The following is a 14,807-nucleotide window of genomic DNA, read 5'->3' as shown; positions in this document are numbered from 1 at the left end:
CGGTTAACCGATGAAGCTGACTGATGGTCCGTTGCGCCTACACACCATCGGTTAAAAAAACTATCGTGTCAGAACGCGGTGACGTAAAACACAACGACGTGCTGAAAAAAACGAAGTTCAATGCTTCCAAGCATGCGTCGACTTGATTCTGAGCATGCATGGATTTTTAACCGAAGGTTGTGCCTACTAACGATCGGTTTTGACCTATCGGTTAGGAATCCATTGGTTAAATTTAAAGAAAGTTGGCTTTTTTTTAACCGATGGTTAAATAACCTATAGGGCCCACACACGATCGGTCTTGACCGATGAAAACGGTCCATCAGACCGTTGTCCTCTGTTTAACCTATCGTGTGTACGAGGCCTTAGAGGAAGCATCAGTTCATGTGCTGATAGGAGGAGAAAACAGAGAGATGAGCTCATCACTGTGCTGTTTCTTTTTTTACTGTCCAGTCACTGGTTAGGATGGGTCCAGATTGACCTGGGCGCTAAGAAATTGGGTCGAATGATGCTGGCCTTAGAAATGATGACATCTAGATGAAGAAAAAAAAGTAGTGCAGAATAAATATTTGGATGAAAGTTAAGTATTGCAACAAAAGCGAGTTTTATTATTTTATCTTTTAATAACTTATTAATTTTTCATTTATTTTTCTTTCTTTCTTTTTTTGCTTTATTCGATTTCGATAATTGTATGCAAATTACAATAACGTACAGTAACCCGTAAACAACCCTCTGTCATTGTTTTAATTGCTCTAAGGTAATTCAAGCTGAAACATGTTTTAGGATACTCTTACTACTACAGCCTCACTAAACAAGAAAGGGAGTGTGATTTATGTTCCCAGATAATAGTTTGGAATAATGGTACCCGTGTCCTAATTAATGAATAAAATCTAGGAGAACAGGAACCTGTTAGATTTGCTATGCTTAGTCATCGGGATTGATTTACTAAAGGAAAATCGTCTGTTTACTTTGTAAGGAGATTTTCCCTTAGCTCAGTAAATGAGGTGAAGCACTGCTGACTTCAATCTTCCAGCCTTGCGCAAGCAGAAAAGCCTGCTAGCCTGAATCCTTATGCCATCACTATTGAAAGGTCTTGTCTAGTTGTATGATTACTATACTTACAGTCTAGTGCCCAACATCAGCTATTATTCTTCACTCACAACATGCTTATATGTGCATCTTTCCATGATATTTAAAGTGATTGTAAACTAGTTATATATACATATGCATACATATGCACATGGTCTGGTCCCAATTTCTGTGTGTAACTACATATATCTGGTCATCTCCTGTGCTGACTCCTGACACCCTTCCTCTGGCACACAACAGGTGATTGACAATCTACATATCTTCCGGTGAGGCTCTGTAGAGAGGGGTGTCAATTCCCTCCACCAGTGTTTTTTTTTGGGGGGGGGGGGCGGCAAACAACCACTCCGTCTGGTGGTTGACTTGGCACTTACCCCATCTAGGCAGCAGGCATCTGACAACAGGCAGCCTTTCCTCCATCATGGCAGCTGTGCGTCTCCTCCCCTCCTCCTAGGCATCCAATAGGATCGCCTATCTTTTCAGCCAATGATGGGTTTCAGACCCAGAATTAGAATTGCGAATATTAATTTGCTATTCTAACACACCTGGGTGGGCTGTGAGTGTATTCACTGCGCCCCGAGCCCACCCTATTTTGAAGCCTATAGTGCTTAAAAAAAACTCCCCCGTCCTGCAAGAGGCCGGACACATGTATTGGGGTGGCGGTGGCATGTATAGGGGGGGCGCGCCCATGCCCTCCACTCAGGGGTAAGATTACACCCAGCTCTTGTCCACAATGCTTAGACCAGAGTGTCCTCTCAGACCTGGTAAGTTCCAGTAAACCCAATCACTAAAATTTTAAAGAAGATTTAACATGGTATGTAATTTGAAAAGTCACTTTTAACCACTTGCCTATTGGGCACCTAAACACCATTCCTGCCGAGGCCAATTTTCAGCTTTCAGTGCTGTTGCATTTTGAATGACAATTGCGCGGTCATGCAACACTGTACCCAAACAAAAATGTTATAATTTTTTGCACACAAATAGAGCTTTCTTTTGGTGGTATGTAATCACTACTGGGGTTTTTATTTTTTGCTAAAGAAACAAAAGAATTACCGAAAATTTTGAAAAAATAAATATTTTTTTAATAGTTTGTTATAAAATTTTGCAAGCAGGTATTTTTTCTCCTTTTACAGGACACCGTCGGCAATCGGGTCCCACGGTCACGGAGCCTCAGATCTGGTCGCAAACACGCCGGCGGCGGCGCGCTCATGACCCAACGGCTAGGCTCTTAAAATTTTACAGACCCAAGGTGTCCAGCTTAGATATCAGGCCCCGTACACACGGCCGAGGAACTCGACGTGCCAAACACATCGAGTTCCTCGGCCAGTTCAGCCCTGAAGCCGCCGAGGAGCTCGGCGGGCCGAGAGCTCCCATAGAACAACGAGGAAATAGAGAACATGTTCTCTATTTCCTCGCCGAGCTCCTCGTCGGCTTCCTCGGCCGAAAGTGTACACACGGCCGGGTTTCTCGGCAGAATTCAGCCAGAAACTCGGTCGGAAGCTGAATTCTGCCGAGGAAACTGGTCGTGTGTACGGGGCCTCACTCTCACCCGCTCCCCTAGCCAAGCCACGTACACATGACGTGAATTTTTTTTGTCATTAACCACTTAAGCCCCGGACCATATTGCTGCCCAAAGACCCAAGGTGTTTTTACAGTTTGGGACTGCGTCACTTTAACAGACAATTGCGCGGTCGTGCGACGTGGCTCCCAAACAAAATTGGCGTCCTTTTTTCCCCACAAATAGAGCTTTCTTTTGGTGGTATTTGATCACCTCGGCGGTTTTTATTTTTTGCGCTATAAACAAAAATAGAGCTACAATTTTGAAAAAAATGCAATATTTTTTACTTTTTGCTGTAATAAATATCCCCCAAAAACATATATAACATTTTTTTTTTCCTCATTTTAGGCCGATACGTATTCTTGTACCTATTTTTGGTAAAAAAAATCGCAATAAGCGTTTATCGATTGGTTTGTGCAAAATTTATAGCGTTTACAAAATAGGGGATAGTTTTATTGCATTTTTATTATTTTTTTTTTTTTTACTACTAATGGCGGCGATCAGCGATTTTTTTCGTGACTGCGACATTATGGCGGACACTTCGGACAATTTTGACACATTTTTGGGATTTTTGTCATTTTCACAGCAAAAAATGCATTTAAATTGCATTCTTTATTGTGAAAATGACAGTTGCAGTTTGGGAGTTAACCACAGGGGGCGCTGTAGGATTTGGTGTACACTGTGTGTGTGTTTACAACTGTAGGGGGGTGTGGCTGTAGGAATGACGTCATCGATCGAGTCTCCCTATATAAGGGAGCACTCGATCGATGCAGCGCCATAGTGAAGCACGGGGAAGCCGTGTTTACATACGGCTCTCCCCGTTCTTCAGCTCCGGGGAGCGATCGCGACGGAGCGGCTAAAAACAAATAGCCGCGCCGTCGTCCCGGATCGCTCCCCGAGGGGACCCGACCGCCGCAAGTCGCGGGGGGGGTCCCGATCGGACCCCCGACCCACGTCTAGGCAGGGACGTACAGGTACGCCAATGTGCCTGTACGTGCCATTCTGCCGACGTATATGTACATGCGGCGGTCGGGAAGGGGTTAAAAACGATCGTGTGTAGGCTCCAGAGCATTTTTCATGACGTGAAAAATGGGCATTAAAAATTTAGAACATGCTCTAATTTTTTGCGTCGTTTTTCACGTCGTGAAAAACGGTCGCGTGTAAGCTTTAACGATGTGAAAAACACGCGCATGCTTAGAAGCAAGTTATGAGATGAATGAATGAATGAAAAACTTATATAACGCGGCACATGCGAACTGAATCGCCTCTGGGCGCTTGGGAGATGGGAGCACTCGTTCTGGTAAAACTAGCATTTGTAATGGAGATAGCACATTCATCACGCTGTAATAGACTAAAAATCACGAAGACTGAAAAGCGCGAATCGTCTCTCACCAAACTTTTACTAACACAAAATCAGCAAAAGCAGCCCAAAGGGTGGCGCCATCCGAATGGAACTTCCCCTTTATAGTGCCGTTGTACGTTTTATACGTCACTGCGCTTTGCTCAAGCATTTTTTTTCACGATCGTGTGTAGGCAAGGCCGGCTTGACAAGAATCACGTCGAAAAACACGTTGTTTTTTCTAGAACATTAAAAATTATCACGTGTATGCGGCATAACTCTCTGATCTGGTGTACAGCATGAAGTGCTTACAGATAGTTGCCGTTTAGCCACGCCCCAACATGTTTCGTCATACAGACTTATTCAATAGGGTATCAAATACTTATTTTACTCACTGAAATGCAACTCAATTTATAACATTTGTATGATGTGTTTTTCTGGATTTTTGGTTGATATTCTGTCTCTATCATTTAAAATACACTTATGATAAGAAATTATAGATCCTTATTTTTTTTTGTATGTGGGCAAACATACAAAATCTATAGGGGATCAAATAATTATTTTCCCCACTGTACATCATGCAGGTATGATAAAATTTTATCACTATGAGGAAGACCACCATTAGAAATGCCATGCAGTCATCAATTGAGTACATGTAGACAGGAAGAAGCTGCAGTAGGGAGATGCAACAAAGGATGAAAAACAGATCAAGGCTAGATTCACACTTTTGTGGGTTGCGGCTATTTTTTTAACAAGCATTTCTGATGCCTTTGGCTATTTTGGGAGGTTTTTGATACGTCATTGATACATTTCTGCTACGTTGCTACAGAACCAAAAAAGCAACCTCCAGTGGGCAAAAAAGTTCCTGACCCTTTCCAAAAAATGCACCAGTTGAAAACGCATGGAGGTGAACGTGACGCATAGAAAATCTTTTTAAATGGACTGTGGTGCGTTTCTGCAAAACGCATTGGTGTGAACCTAGCCGAAAACAAGAACACACGGTTATTTATTATACACACTGCTTTAGCAAAATAAATGTCATTTAGTTAGGATTTACATCTACTTAAGCTCACACAAGACAGGCAATGAAGCTCTGTACTGCATCAAGTCATCTTCACACTGTTTGCAATTCATAAATTTCGCTGTTCTGAAGCCTAGGCTTAGGATTAAATAAAATAGTACAACACTTAAACAATTATGATAATTGGCAACATTAAGAAGTATTAAACAGTGAGTTAAATTCTTTGGTCATTATTGGGTATGAGAGCTAGGTATGGATTCCCTCTGCCATATTGCCATATCCTTTTGTTGTCTAAATGCTTTAATTAACTTTTATGCATAAACATGGATTCTTGCCTTTGTACTGCCAAGCATGCACCAAGCACACATTAACCTCTGGGAGCATGCAACATAATGAGCTAGTGCTCTGTGGCAGAAATCAGATTTTCTCCACATATGTCAGCTTGGCTAAGCCAAAACGCATATTTTTAATGCAGCAATGAGCATAGCTTGTGTTTTCTACCCTCTGACACCATAACACTCAACACAAAGATATAATACATTCTCACGCTGTATTTACATTATGAGAACTAGGGCCCGATGTTTTGGAATTTTGGCTACATGAAAAATGAGTGTTCAAAACTACCTAATAGGATGCAACATCAGCATTTCTGTGTTTTCTCAAAATGTTACCAGCTAAAAATAAAATAACTGACTTCTATTCAGGACGTACGATACATATATTATAAATACTCATAGAATCTATATAGCCAGTGTTGTAGCAGCCATAGACAGCTTATTTTCCACATGGTGGCCCACGTGCAGGACTGTGTTCTTTTGTTTCTCTACTTAGAAGCCTAGTATAAATGGGCCGAATATCGCGCGACATCGACTGGTTCAATAAAAACTGGCCGACATTTGGCCCGTGTGTATGGCAGCTGGTCCTACAGAAGCCGGCTGTTTGGCCAACTTCTGTCAGACGAGTATGCCGAAATACCAGCAGCCGACCGGCTTCCGACCCGTGCTCTCAGCCAATGGCTGAGATCTCTGACCGGAGTGTTCTGGGGGGAGGCCATTCCCTGTTCAGAAAACAAAAGAATCGCGGATCGTTAGTACAGCGGCTCCGACCGGCACTGTCAGTTTTGTGTACCAGGTTGTAGGGAGCCTTCATGTTTGTATGTGTTGACAACATGTTTTCATGTCTTGAAACACACTTCATTAAGGTGACCCATTGTTTTATTTCGGCTTGCAGTGCACCTCAATGCATTGCTAAAAATTCTGCAGGTACTTTTTTGTGCAACACAATACAGAGCTTAAATGTAACTAAAGGAAACATTTGTTTCATAGAGTAATCCCTGGTTCACATTGATGCGATTTGGCATGCAATTTGACATGTCAAATCGCATGCCAAATAGGCAGCAATTGCCGGCAAAGGCAGCGTCTGAATCAATGCGACACCGCATTTGCGGTGCCCCACCAATTCCCAAAAGTAGTTTTTGTACTACTTTTGGCGATTTTGGGGTGCGATTTCTATTGACCAGAAACCCGCACAGATGTCTCTGAAATCAGGAATGAAATGCGTTAATGCATTTGTGTGAGTTCAGCTGAACCTAGGCTTAGGGAGGATTATAACATGTCAGTTTTTTTGCCATCTGTGCCCTATAGGGGAGGTTTCTCTTCACTTTCTGTCCCCCAAACCAAAGCAGGAAGTGAAATGAAATCCCTCCAAAGTGAGGCAATCGCAGGGTGTCACCAGGGTCACCAGAACTAGTGTCCCTATTGGAAGATTTCCCCTCTATTACTGTACTTATGTCAACCCAAAATTTGGGATTTTCTTCTACTTTCCCTTTGAAAGTGATAACGGTAAACAGTACAAATAGAGAGAATAAATCTCCCTAACAGGAGCACAGGCAGCATTAAAAACTGAAATGGGTTCTAATCCCTCTCCACTCTATCCAGAAAAAAAGTTTGACTTTAGTTACACGTTAAGTGTAAAGCCAGCCTATACCAGTGGTTCTCAACCTTTCTAGTGCCGTGACCCCTTGATAAAATTTCCCAAGTTGTGGGGACCCCTAACAAAAAAATTCCATAGCGTGGGTTGCCAGCAAGACAAGTAATTTGCACCCCTACCCCACGGACATTTTAGCGCTACCTGAGTCCCTTCCACCCATACAGTATTAATACCCCTTATGGTCAGGTGTCAAGTCCTGGGGAAAAAAGTGTGAGAACTCCCACCCAAGATCCACTCCCCCACCAAAAAAAAAAATGATACGCTCATATGCATAATTACTAAAGTGCATGTTCTTTCTAAATCCCGCGATAACTCGCGGCAGACCTCCACAATGACAAAAGCTCCCAGGAAACATTGCGGCATCGAGGAAGTGACGGAATACCCGCACACTACCCAATGAATCCATATACAGGAAGCGGCCAGTAACATAAAGGATTACTAAGGTTCGCATGCCCCTGACAGTGAGTCAAGCTGGGCATCGCCGCTCAGTGAAGGATTGGCTCGGGTGGCTCGGCTGCTTTAGTCCTGCAAAGGGAACTGCGTTCCTGCTGTGAAAAAAGTGCAGGAACTCCGTTCCCACGCGTTCCCGCAGGACTTGAGCCCTGCTTATGGTACAATTTAGGATGTACCACTCTTTGTTCTCCTTTCTTTCTCTCTCTATCCTAGATTCTTGTTTTTTTCCCCCCATCCATCTCTCTAGCCTTTTTTCTTCTCTTATTCTTTCCCTTTTTCTTTGTTCCTCCCCCTCTTTTCCTTTCCCTTCCATGTATTTTTATTCCTTCTCTTGGTGGGGGGAGGGGGGGATGGGATGAGTGGCAGTGCTGGGAGGGGAGTTCTGATCAGCCAACTTAGGTGCCCTTGATCAATGTCATCTGCTGATCTGAGAACTGCAGTGGGCACTATTAATGGCAACTATAATCAGTTGTGGTGTCTCACAGCAGTGACACTTATTCCAAAATCAGGAGATAGGGTCTCCGCCAGCCCCTCCCACTTCACATTCCTCACCAGTCAGCTGACCTCTAGTCTCTGCCCCCCCCCCAGCCATGCCATGAACTGAATGGGCGGCTGTGAAGAGGCTGAGTGGGCGGCTGTGGGCTCCAGGAACAGCCCAGCTGGGTGGCCACAGGCCTCCAGGGACAGCCTTGATGGGCTTCAGGAACAGCCCAGGATTCGGTGACCCCTGGCAAATAGTAATTCGACCCCCGAGGGGGTCCCGACCCCCAGGTTGAGAACCACTGGCCTATAGGATGAGGCAAATTTGTCAAAAACCTTCAGCAACCAGGAAGATAGGCACACCATTATTCTCTATAAAGTTGTATACAGCAGCAAAATGGTCAGAGGCTGCCATGGTTAGCAGGTTGTTTCCAGCAGTAGCAGTAAAGAACTGCTGTCTTCATATAAATTCTGTTTATTTGTACTACTTTTATGAAGAACAATGGAAAAGGAATTGCGCGGACCTGAATTGCCGGAAGGTCAATAGACGTCCTCCTCTTCGCACGCTCCCTGCATGCCCCTGCAGGGCGCGCGTGGTGCCCCCTGTGATCACCCAAGTCACTGAGACTCAGGTGATCACAGATCAGAGTAAGGGGCTGATCCCGGCCCCTTAACATGTGATCAGCTGTCAGCCAATGACAGCTGATCACATGATGTAAACAAAGGATCGGTAATCGTTTTTTTTCTCCTCACGCTGACAGCTTGTTTACAAGGGACATCGGTCCCGATGAGGAAAGAGGCACATCTGCCTCCTTTGTGCCCAAAAATACCACCTGCCCAGTGCCCATCTGCCATTGCCACTTGCCAGAGCCCAGAGTGCCACCTATCAATGCCCGCAATGCCACCTATCAATGCCCACACTGCCACCTATCAATGCCCACAGTGCCACCTATCAATGCCCACCTGTGATGCCAATCAGTGTCACCTAGTAATGCTGCCTATCAGTGTAACCGATCAGTGCCCATCACTGCCACTCATCAGTACCCATCACTGCCACCTATCAATGCCACCTATAAGTGCTACTTCTCAGTGCCCACCTATCAATGCCCTTCAGTGCTGCCCATCAGTGCCCACCAGTGCCACCTTATTGTTGCCCACCAGTGCCACCTTATCGGTGCCCATCAATGCAGCCCATCGGTGCCCATCAATACAGCCCATCGGTGCCCATCAGTGCAGCCTCATCAGTGTACATCAATGAAGGAGAAAAATTACCCGTTTGCAAAATGTTATAACAAAATATAAAAAATATATATATATTTAAAAAAAATCTGTCTTTTAAATTTTTTAAACAAAAAATAAAAACCACAGAGGTGATCAAATACCACCAAAAGAAAGCTCTATTTGTGGGGGGAAAAATAATAAAAATGTAATTTGGGTACAGTGTTGCAATTGTCATTCAAATTGCAACAGCACTGAAAGCTGAAAATTAGTCTGGGCAGGAGGGGGGTTTAAGTGCCCAGTAAGCAAGTGGTTAAAACTATGCCTATGCAAACTTTAAAAATCACACATATTTTTTTTTAAACAAACCTAAATGTCTACTTCAATTGAAACCAACAGACCTTAAATACATACATACTTATGGCCAGAGCTTTTTTTTTTATCAGGGAATAGGTGCAGAAACTCCCCTCTCCCCTTGTCATTCCTTGTCTCCACCTCCAAGCACTGTCCCTTGTTTCCACCACCTACCCACCTCCAAGCACTGTCCCTTGTTTCCACCCCCTACCCACCTCCAAGCACTGTCCCTTGTTTCCACCACCTACCCACCTCCAAGCAATGTCCCTTGTTTCCAGCCCCTATCCACCTCCAAGCACTGTCCCTTGTTTCCAGCCCCTGCCCACCTCCCAGTACCACTTCTTTTAAAGAAAATAGAAACAAGTATCATTTTGTGATGCTAAGTAATCTGTATGCAATTTGGTAATTATAATAAAAGCAGTAAAATTTACCCCACACAGCCAGCAACAATAGACCACTCCCAAGCAAAAAAAGATCCCCCTATAATAATAGACACACCCAACAATAATGGATCCCCCCAGCAACAGCAGACCGCTCGAAACAGAATACTGTCTTGCAACAACAGTCCCACCCCAGGAACAAAGACCCCACCAGCAACAATAAATCTCCCAGCAGCCAGAATTAATAGACCATCCAGCAACAATAGACCCCTCCTCAACAGTAGATCACTATAGCAATAACTGACCACCAGCAACATAAGACCCCCCCCAGCAACAATAAACCCCACAGCAATAATAGTTCCCTCCCTCAACAGTAGATCCACCCATCAACAATTGACCAACTAGCAACATAAGACCCCCCCCCCAGCAACAATAGACTCCCCATGCAACAATATATCCCTCAGAAGCTGGCAACATTGGACCCTATAGCACACCTCATTACCCCTTGCCACTGCATGCATTCAGTGATGTAGGTGCTAGAAATGCATTCCCCCATGTTCCTGGTGAAAAAAAGCCCTTCTTATGGCTAAGCTGTATAGATATCTTAATACAGATTTTTGGCAGGCAGTCACTAATTGGTCGTTTCCACCTTACGCCAAGAACAAGCCCAGGGTAAAAGGTAGGTTTAGGTATCGCTTGTAATAATTATGCCAGAATTTAGTCAGGCTTAAAGGGGTTGTAAAGGAAAAATAATAATTTCATAATAAGCATTCTTTACCTGCATACATTCCTCTTTTCACTTCCTCATTGTTCGTTTTTGCTCAGAAGTTGCTCTATTTCTTCTCTGTTCTGTTCACTTCCTGCTTGTCTGATTGTTACTTACCACCGTGATGTCAGGCTTTACTGCGGTGGTCAGTGACGTGCTCGCCCCCTCCTGGGAACTACATCTGCGCGGCAGGACGCTCTCTATGTGTAAGAGACTTCAAGGAGGTGTGAATTACTGGGTGTGCCGCAATGCAGACTGGGAAATGTAGTTCTTACATGAACGAGCGTCGCAAACCAGGAAGTGAATGAGAGAACAGAAGCTAGAATGCCGGGGGTGATATAGATGAAGGAATTTAATAGGTATTTACCGTTTTTTAACAGAATCATTACACTATTCTGTCTGTCTACCTTGCAGACATAAATTTTAGGCAACATTTTTTTTTTCTTTACAACTCCTTTAATAAACCTGGCTGAATGAAATAACTGCTACGCCATTGGTGATCTCAACAATCTTCCTCTATGATGCCAACCAAAGACCTGAGTCATCAAATTTAATATTGATTTTTGCCAATGATTTGGCAGAGGATTTTTTTTATCGCTATTTTTATTTAATTCCATAATGCTTTATTAAAATAATTTTGTAAAGTATTAAAATAATGACAAAAAGTCAAATACAATGAGCATAGTAAAAAATTCAACATTAGTTACAAAGTTGTTGGTTAAGAGAAATTAAGGAAATTGGGTAAATAATAACTCCCAAATCAAGTACCCATATAAAAAGCAAAGGATTTTTTTTTTTAAATATCTTACCATATGTCATTTAAATTATGTAGGCATTAGCTACAGTGTATTGTAAATTAAATTAAATGTGTCACCACATGCAATGTGTCAGTTTTTTCAACAAAAATGAATAGGCGCCACACAAAAGCTCTATTTGCATGCATTTGTCCACATTCCCTAAAGCTGAATTTAATCCTTATTTTGGCTGTGCCGGCTTACAACAGATTTGTGAGTGTTTTGTGCTGTAATTTCATTTGCTGCACACAAATATTGCTGGAAAGACTGTTTCTCAAACTGTGCCATCGCAAATGCTAACACAATAGAGAGCAATGTCCAATGTGTGGTCATCCAGTCTGACTGGTGAAGACACGGCGATATTTGGAGACATCATGGCCACAGTTGAGTCAACACACTGAATATGGTCAGACAAAAAGCTGTTCAGCCTGACAGAGCACTTAATGACTAAATCAAGTACATCACTCAGCAGTGTAAACAAATTAAATGACTTGTTTCCAATGATTGCCCTCCTTACTTCTCTTGTATTTTTATTTTCGCAGACAATTAGTTCACATAGAGAACGAGATTGGAGTTGAAGCCTATGCCGAATCTCTGGATAAAGCGCTACCTTGGAATTGTGGTATGAATCAGAAAGTGGATATTTAATTCTTTGAGTGATGTAATTTATTACCAGAGGGAGCTGGGTGGACCTGCAGAGAGCAATGAATGTGTTGGATGTAAACGATTCACAAAGTGTGCTTTATGTGACATGAGCCATGCTTTTAGAGAGATATTTTTGTATTGCAGGGGAACGTTAATAGCAGACTGTTCACCACAGTGTGTGTCCTCAAATTAAAGTAATTCCTATTTGTCCTTGGGGAACCTTGCACTGAACAAGACTACCTATGTGGTCAGTACCTGCAGACTTACGGTACAATTTCCCAAGGCTAAAGATCTGTATTAAAATTACACCTACAGAACTAAGAAAAAAATGATTTCATTACCTTAACAGTCTACCGCAAATGAACATAAGCTTTATGTGGACAGTGGTTGAGTTGAATTAATACCTAATGGCTCTGGTTCCTAGGTCCACCCATTACCATGATGTCTTATGCCGCGTACACACGGTCGTTTTTTGGCATGAAAAAAAATGTCATTTTTCAGCATGTCCAAAAAACAAAGTTTTTCCAACTTCATCCTTAAAAACGACATTGCCCACACACCATCGTTTTTGAAAAAAGATGAACAAAGCGCGGTGACGTACCACACGTACGACGGCACTCTAAAGTGGAAGTTCTATTCGCCTTTGGGCTGCTTTTAGCTGATTCCTCGTTAATCTGTTACAGCGTGATGAATGTGCTTACTCCATTATGAATGGTAGTTTTACCAGAACGAGCGCTCCCGTCTCATAACTTGCTTCTGGGCATGCGCAGGTTTAAAACGTCATTTTTGCCCACACACGATCATTTTTTACAACACGAAAAACGACATTTTGAAAAACGACATGAAAAAATGCAGCATGTTCGAATTTTTTCAGAAGCCGAAAAACGATGTGAAGCCCACACACGATCATTTTAAATGACGTTTTAAAAAATTTCGTTTTTTTTCATGCCGAAAAACGACCGTGTGTACTCCTTTTTTTTTCCAAAAATCTTTTATTCATTTTTTTTACAAAACAATACAATAAATACAGCATAAAATCAATATACAGACTAACATATATGGTCTCAATATGTACCCCTTACACTAAAAGAGTATAAAAGCTGGATCATCTTCTGCCAATACTACGTACTACTCCTGGATTTCTCCATCCCATTCTACCCCCGAGCCGGTCTTTCCCTATCTATTCTCTATGGGAGATACCTAGGGATAGGGCTACACTACCTATAGTGAGTGGAGGGGGAAGGGCATAGAAAAAGAGAGAGAGAGGGAAAGAGAAGAAAAAAAAATTATATATAAATTTATATGAAATATAGGGATTAATTCCCCTACTTGTGCATTAAACTTCAGTGTGCAAAATAACACACAAAAAATGAAAAAAAAATATATATTTTCCTATATAATAAGAGGGGAAATAAAAAATCAAAAGACATATAAACAATTTCCCCATTTTGACAAGAGAAAGAGAAAGGGCAAAAACTACCCAATAAGAAGGAGAATAAGACAAAAGACAATTTCTCCTATATTGTGGAAAAAAAAAAAAAAGGAGAAAAACAATAAATCAAATCTATGTAAAATATAGGGATTAATTCCCCTAGTTGTGCATTTTACTTCGGTGTGCAAAAATAAAGTAATAAAAAAGAAGGAGAAACAAAAAAAAAAATTAAAAAAAAGGGAGAAAATCTCCACAGTGAGAAAGGGAGAAAGGAAAGAAAAACGACACTTTCCCCTGTGTTGTGAAAAAGAAAAAACACTAAGTCTATCTAGAATATAGTAAAAAATGTAGGGGTTAATTCCCCTTGTTGTGTATTTACTTGAGTGTACAAAAATAAAAAAGAAAGAAGACAACCCAGAAACAACATAGTCAGAAGGGGAATGAAACAGTTTCCCCTATATTGTGAAGAGAAAAAGAGAAAAAAAGCAGAAAAGACACACTATTATAGGGACTATGATTTTCCCTTATTGTGAACATTACCCACGTTTTGAAATATAAACCCCCACCGTCAAAAAAAAAAAAAAAAAACACAGAAAAGAGGGGGGGGGGTACTCTGGAAGGAGTCCCAACTAGCGGTCTCCTCTATTCCCCTCCACTCTCTCCTCCCTCATCTCCCCCCTCCTGCCCCCTGGCTCTGAAGTCCCTCCATCCCTTCCAAATCATTTCATATCTTGGCCCAGACTCTACATGAAAGGACCACAGCTCCTCCATCACTTTCATTTTATCAATTTCTTGGAGCCATTCCCCTATCGAAGGTACTCTATTTTCCCTCCAGTTCCTAGGTATTAGTGCCTTGGCTCCATTCAATAGGAACGGGACCAAGGAACCTCTATACTTTTTCCTGGACATACTCATAGTGTGAAACAGACATTCCCATGGATCATATCTTATCTCATATCCACTAATTTTTTTTATCAGTCCTAGTATCTCCCGCCACTATACCTGTATGAGGGGGCATTGCCACCATATGTGGGCATGAGTTCCCTCCATCCCGCACTCTCTCCAGCATAGGGGGGAGGCCTCACTATTCATTCTATGCAATTTAATTGGCACGTAGTACCATTTAGTAAGTAACTTATAATTGGTTTCTTTTACTTTTGCATCCATCGATGTAGCCTGGACGTATTCTAATACCTGTCTCTTCTTCTTATTAGATATGGTTTGATTAAGTTCTATTTCCCAGCTTTCTATTATTTTCAATTTCCCTAGCTCTATCTTGGTTGTCAACATCTTGT

General features: G+C 42.2%; 1 protein-coding gene across 1 annotated transcript in view; it reads left to right on the top strand.

Moving 5' to 3' along the window:
• Window positions 1-14,807, top strand: part of LOC120937755 (WD repeat containing planar cell polarity effector) — a 480,161-nt gene that overhangs the window by 440,020 nt on the left and 25,334 nt on the right. Inside the window, exon 16 of the mRNA XM_040351220.1 lies at window positions 11,978-12,057. Coding sequence (XP_040207154.1) covers window positions 11,978-12,057 — 80 coding nt within the window. The remainder of the gene's footprint in view (window positions 1-11,977; window positions 12,058-14,807) is intronic.

The sequence above is a fragment of the Rana temporaria genome, chromosome 4 (genome assembly GCF_905171775.1).
Source record: "Rana temporaria chromosome 4, aRanTem1.1, whole genome shotgun sequence".
NCBI lineage: Eukaryota > Metazoa > Chordata > Amphibia > Anura > Ranidae > Rana > Rana temporaria.
This window is presented reverse-complemented; position numbering and strand designations above follow the sequence as displayed.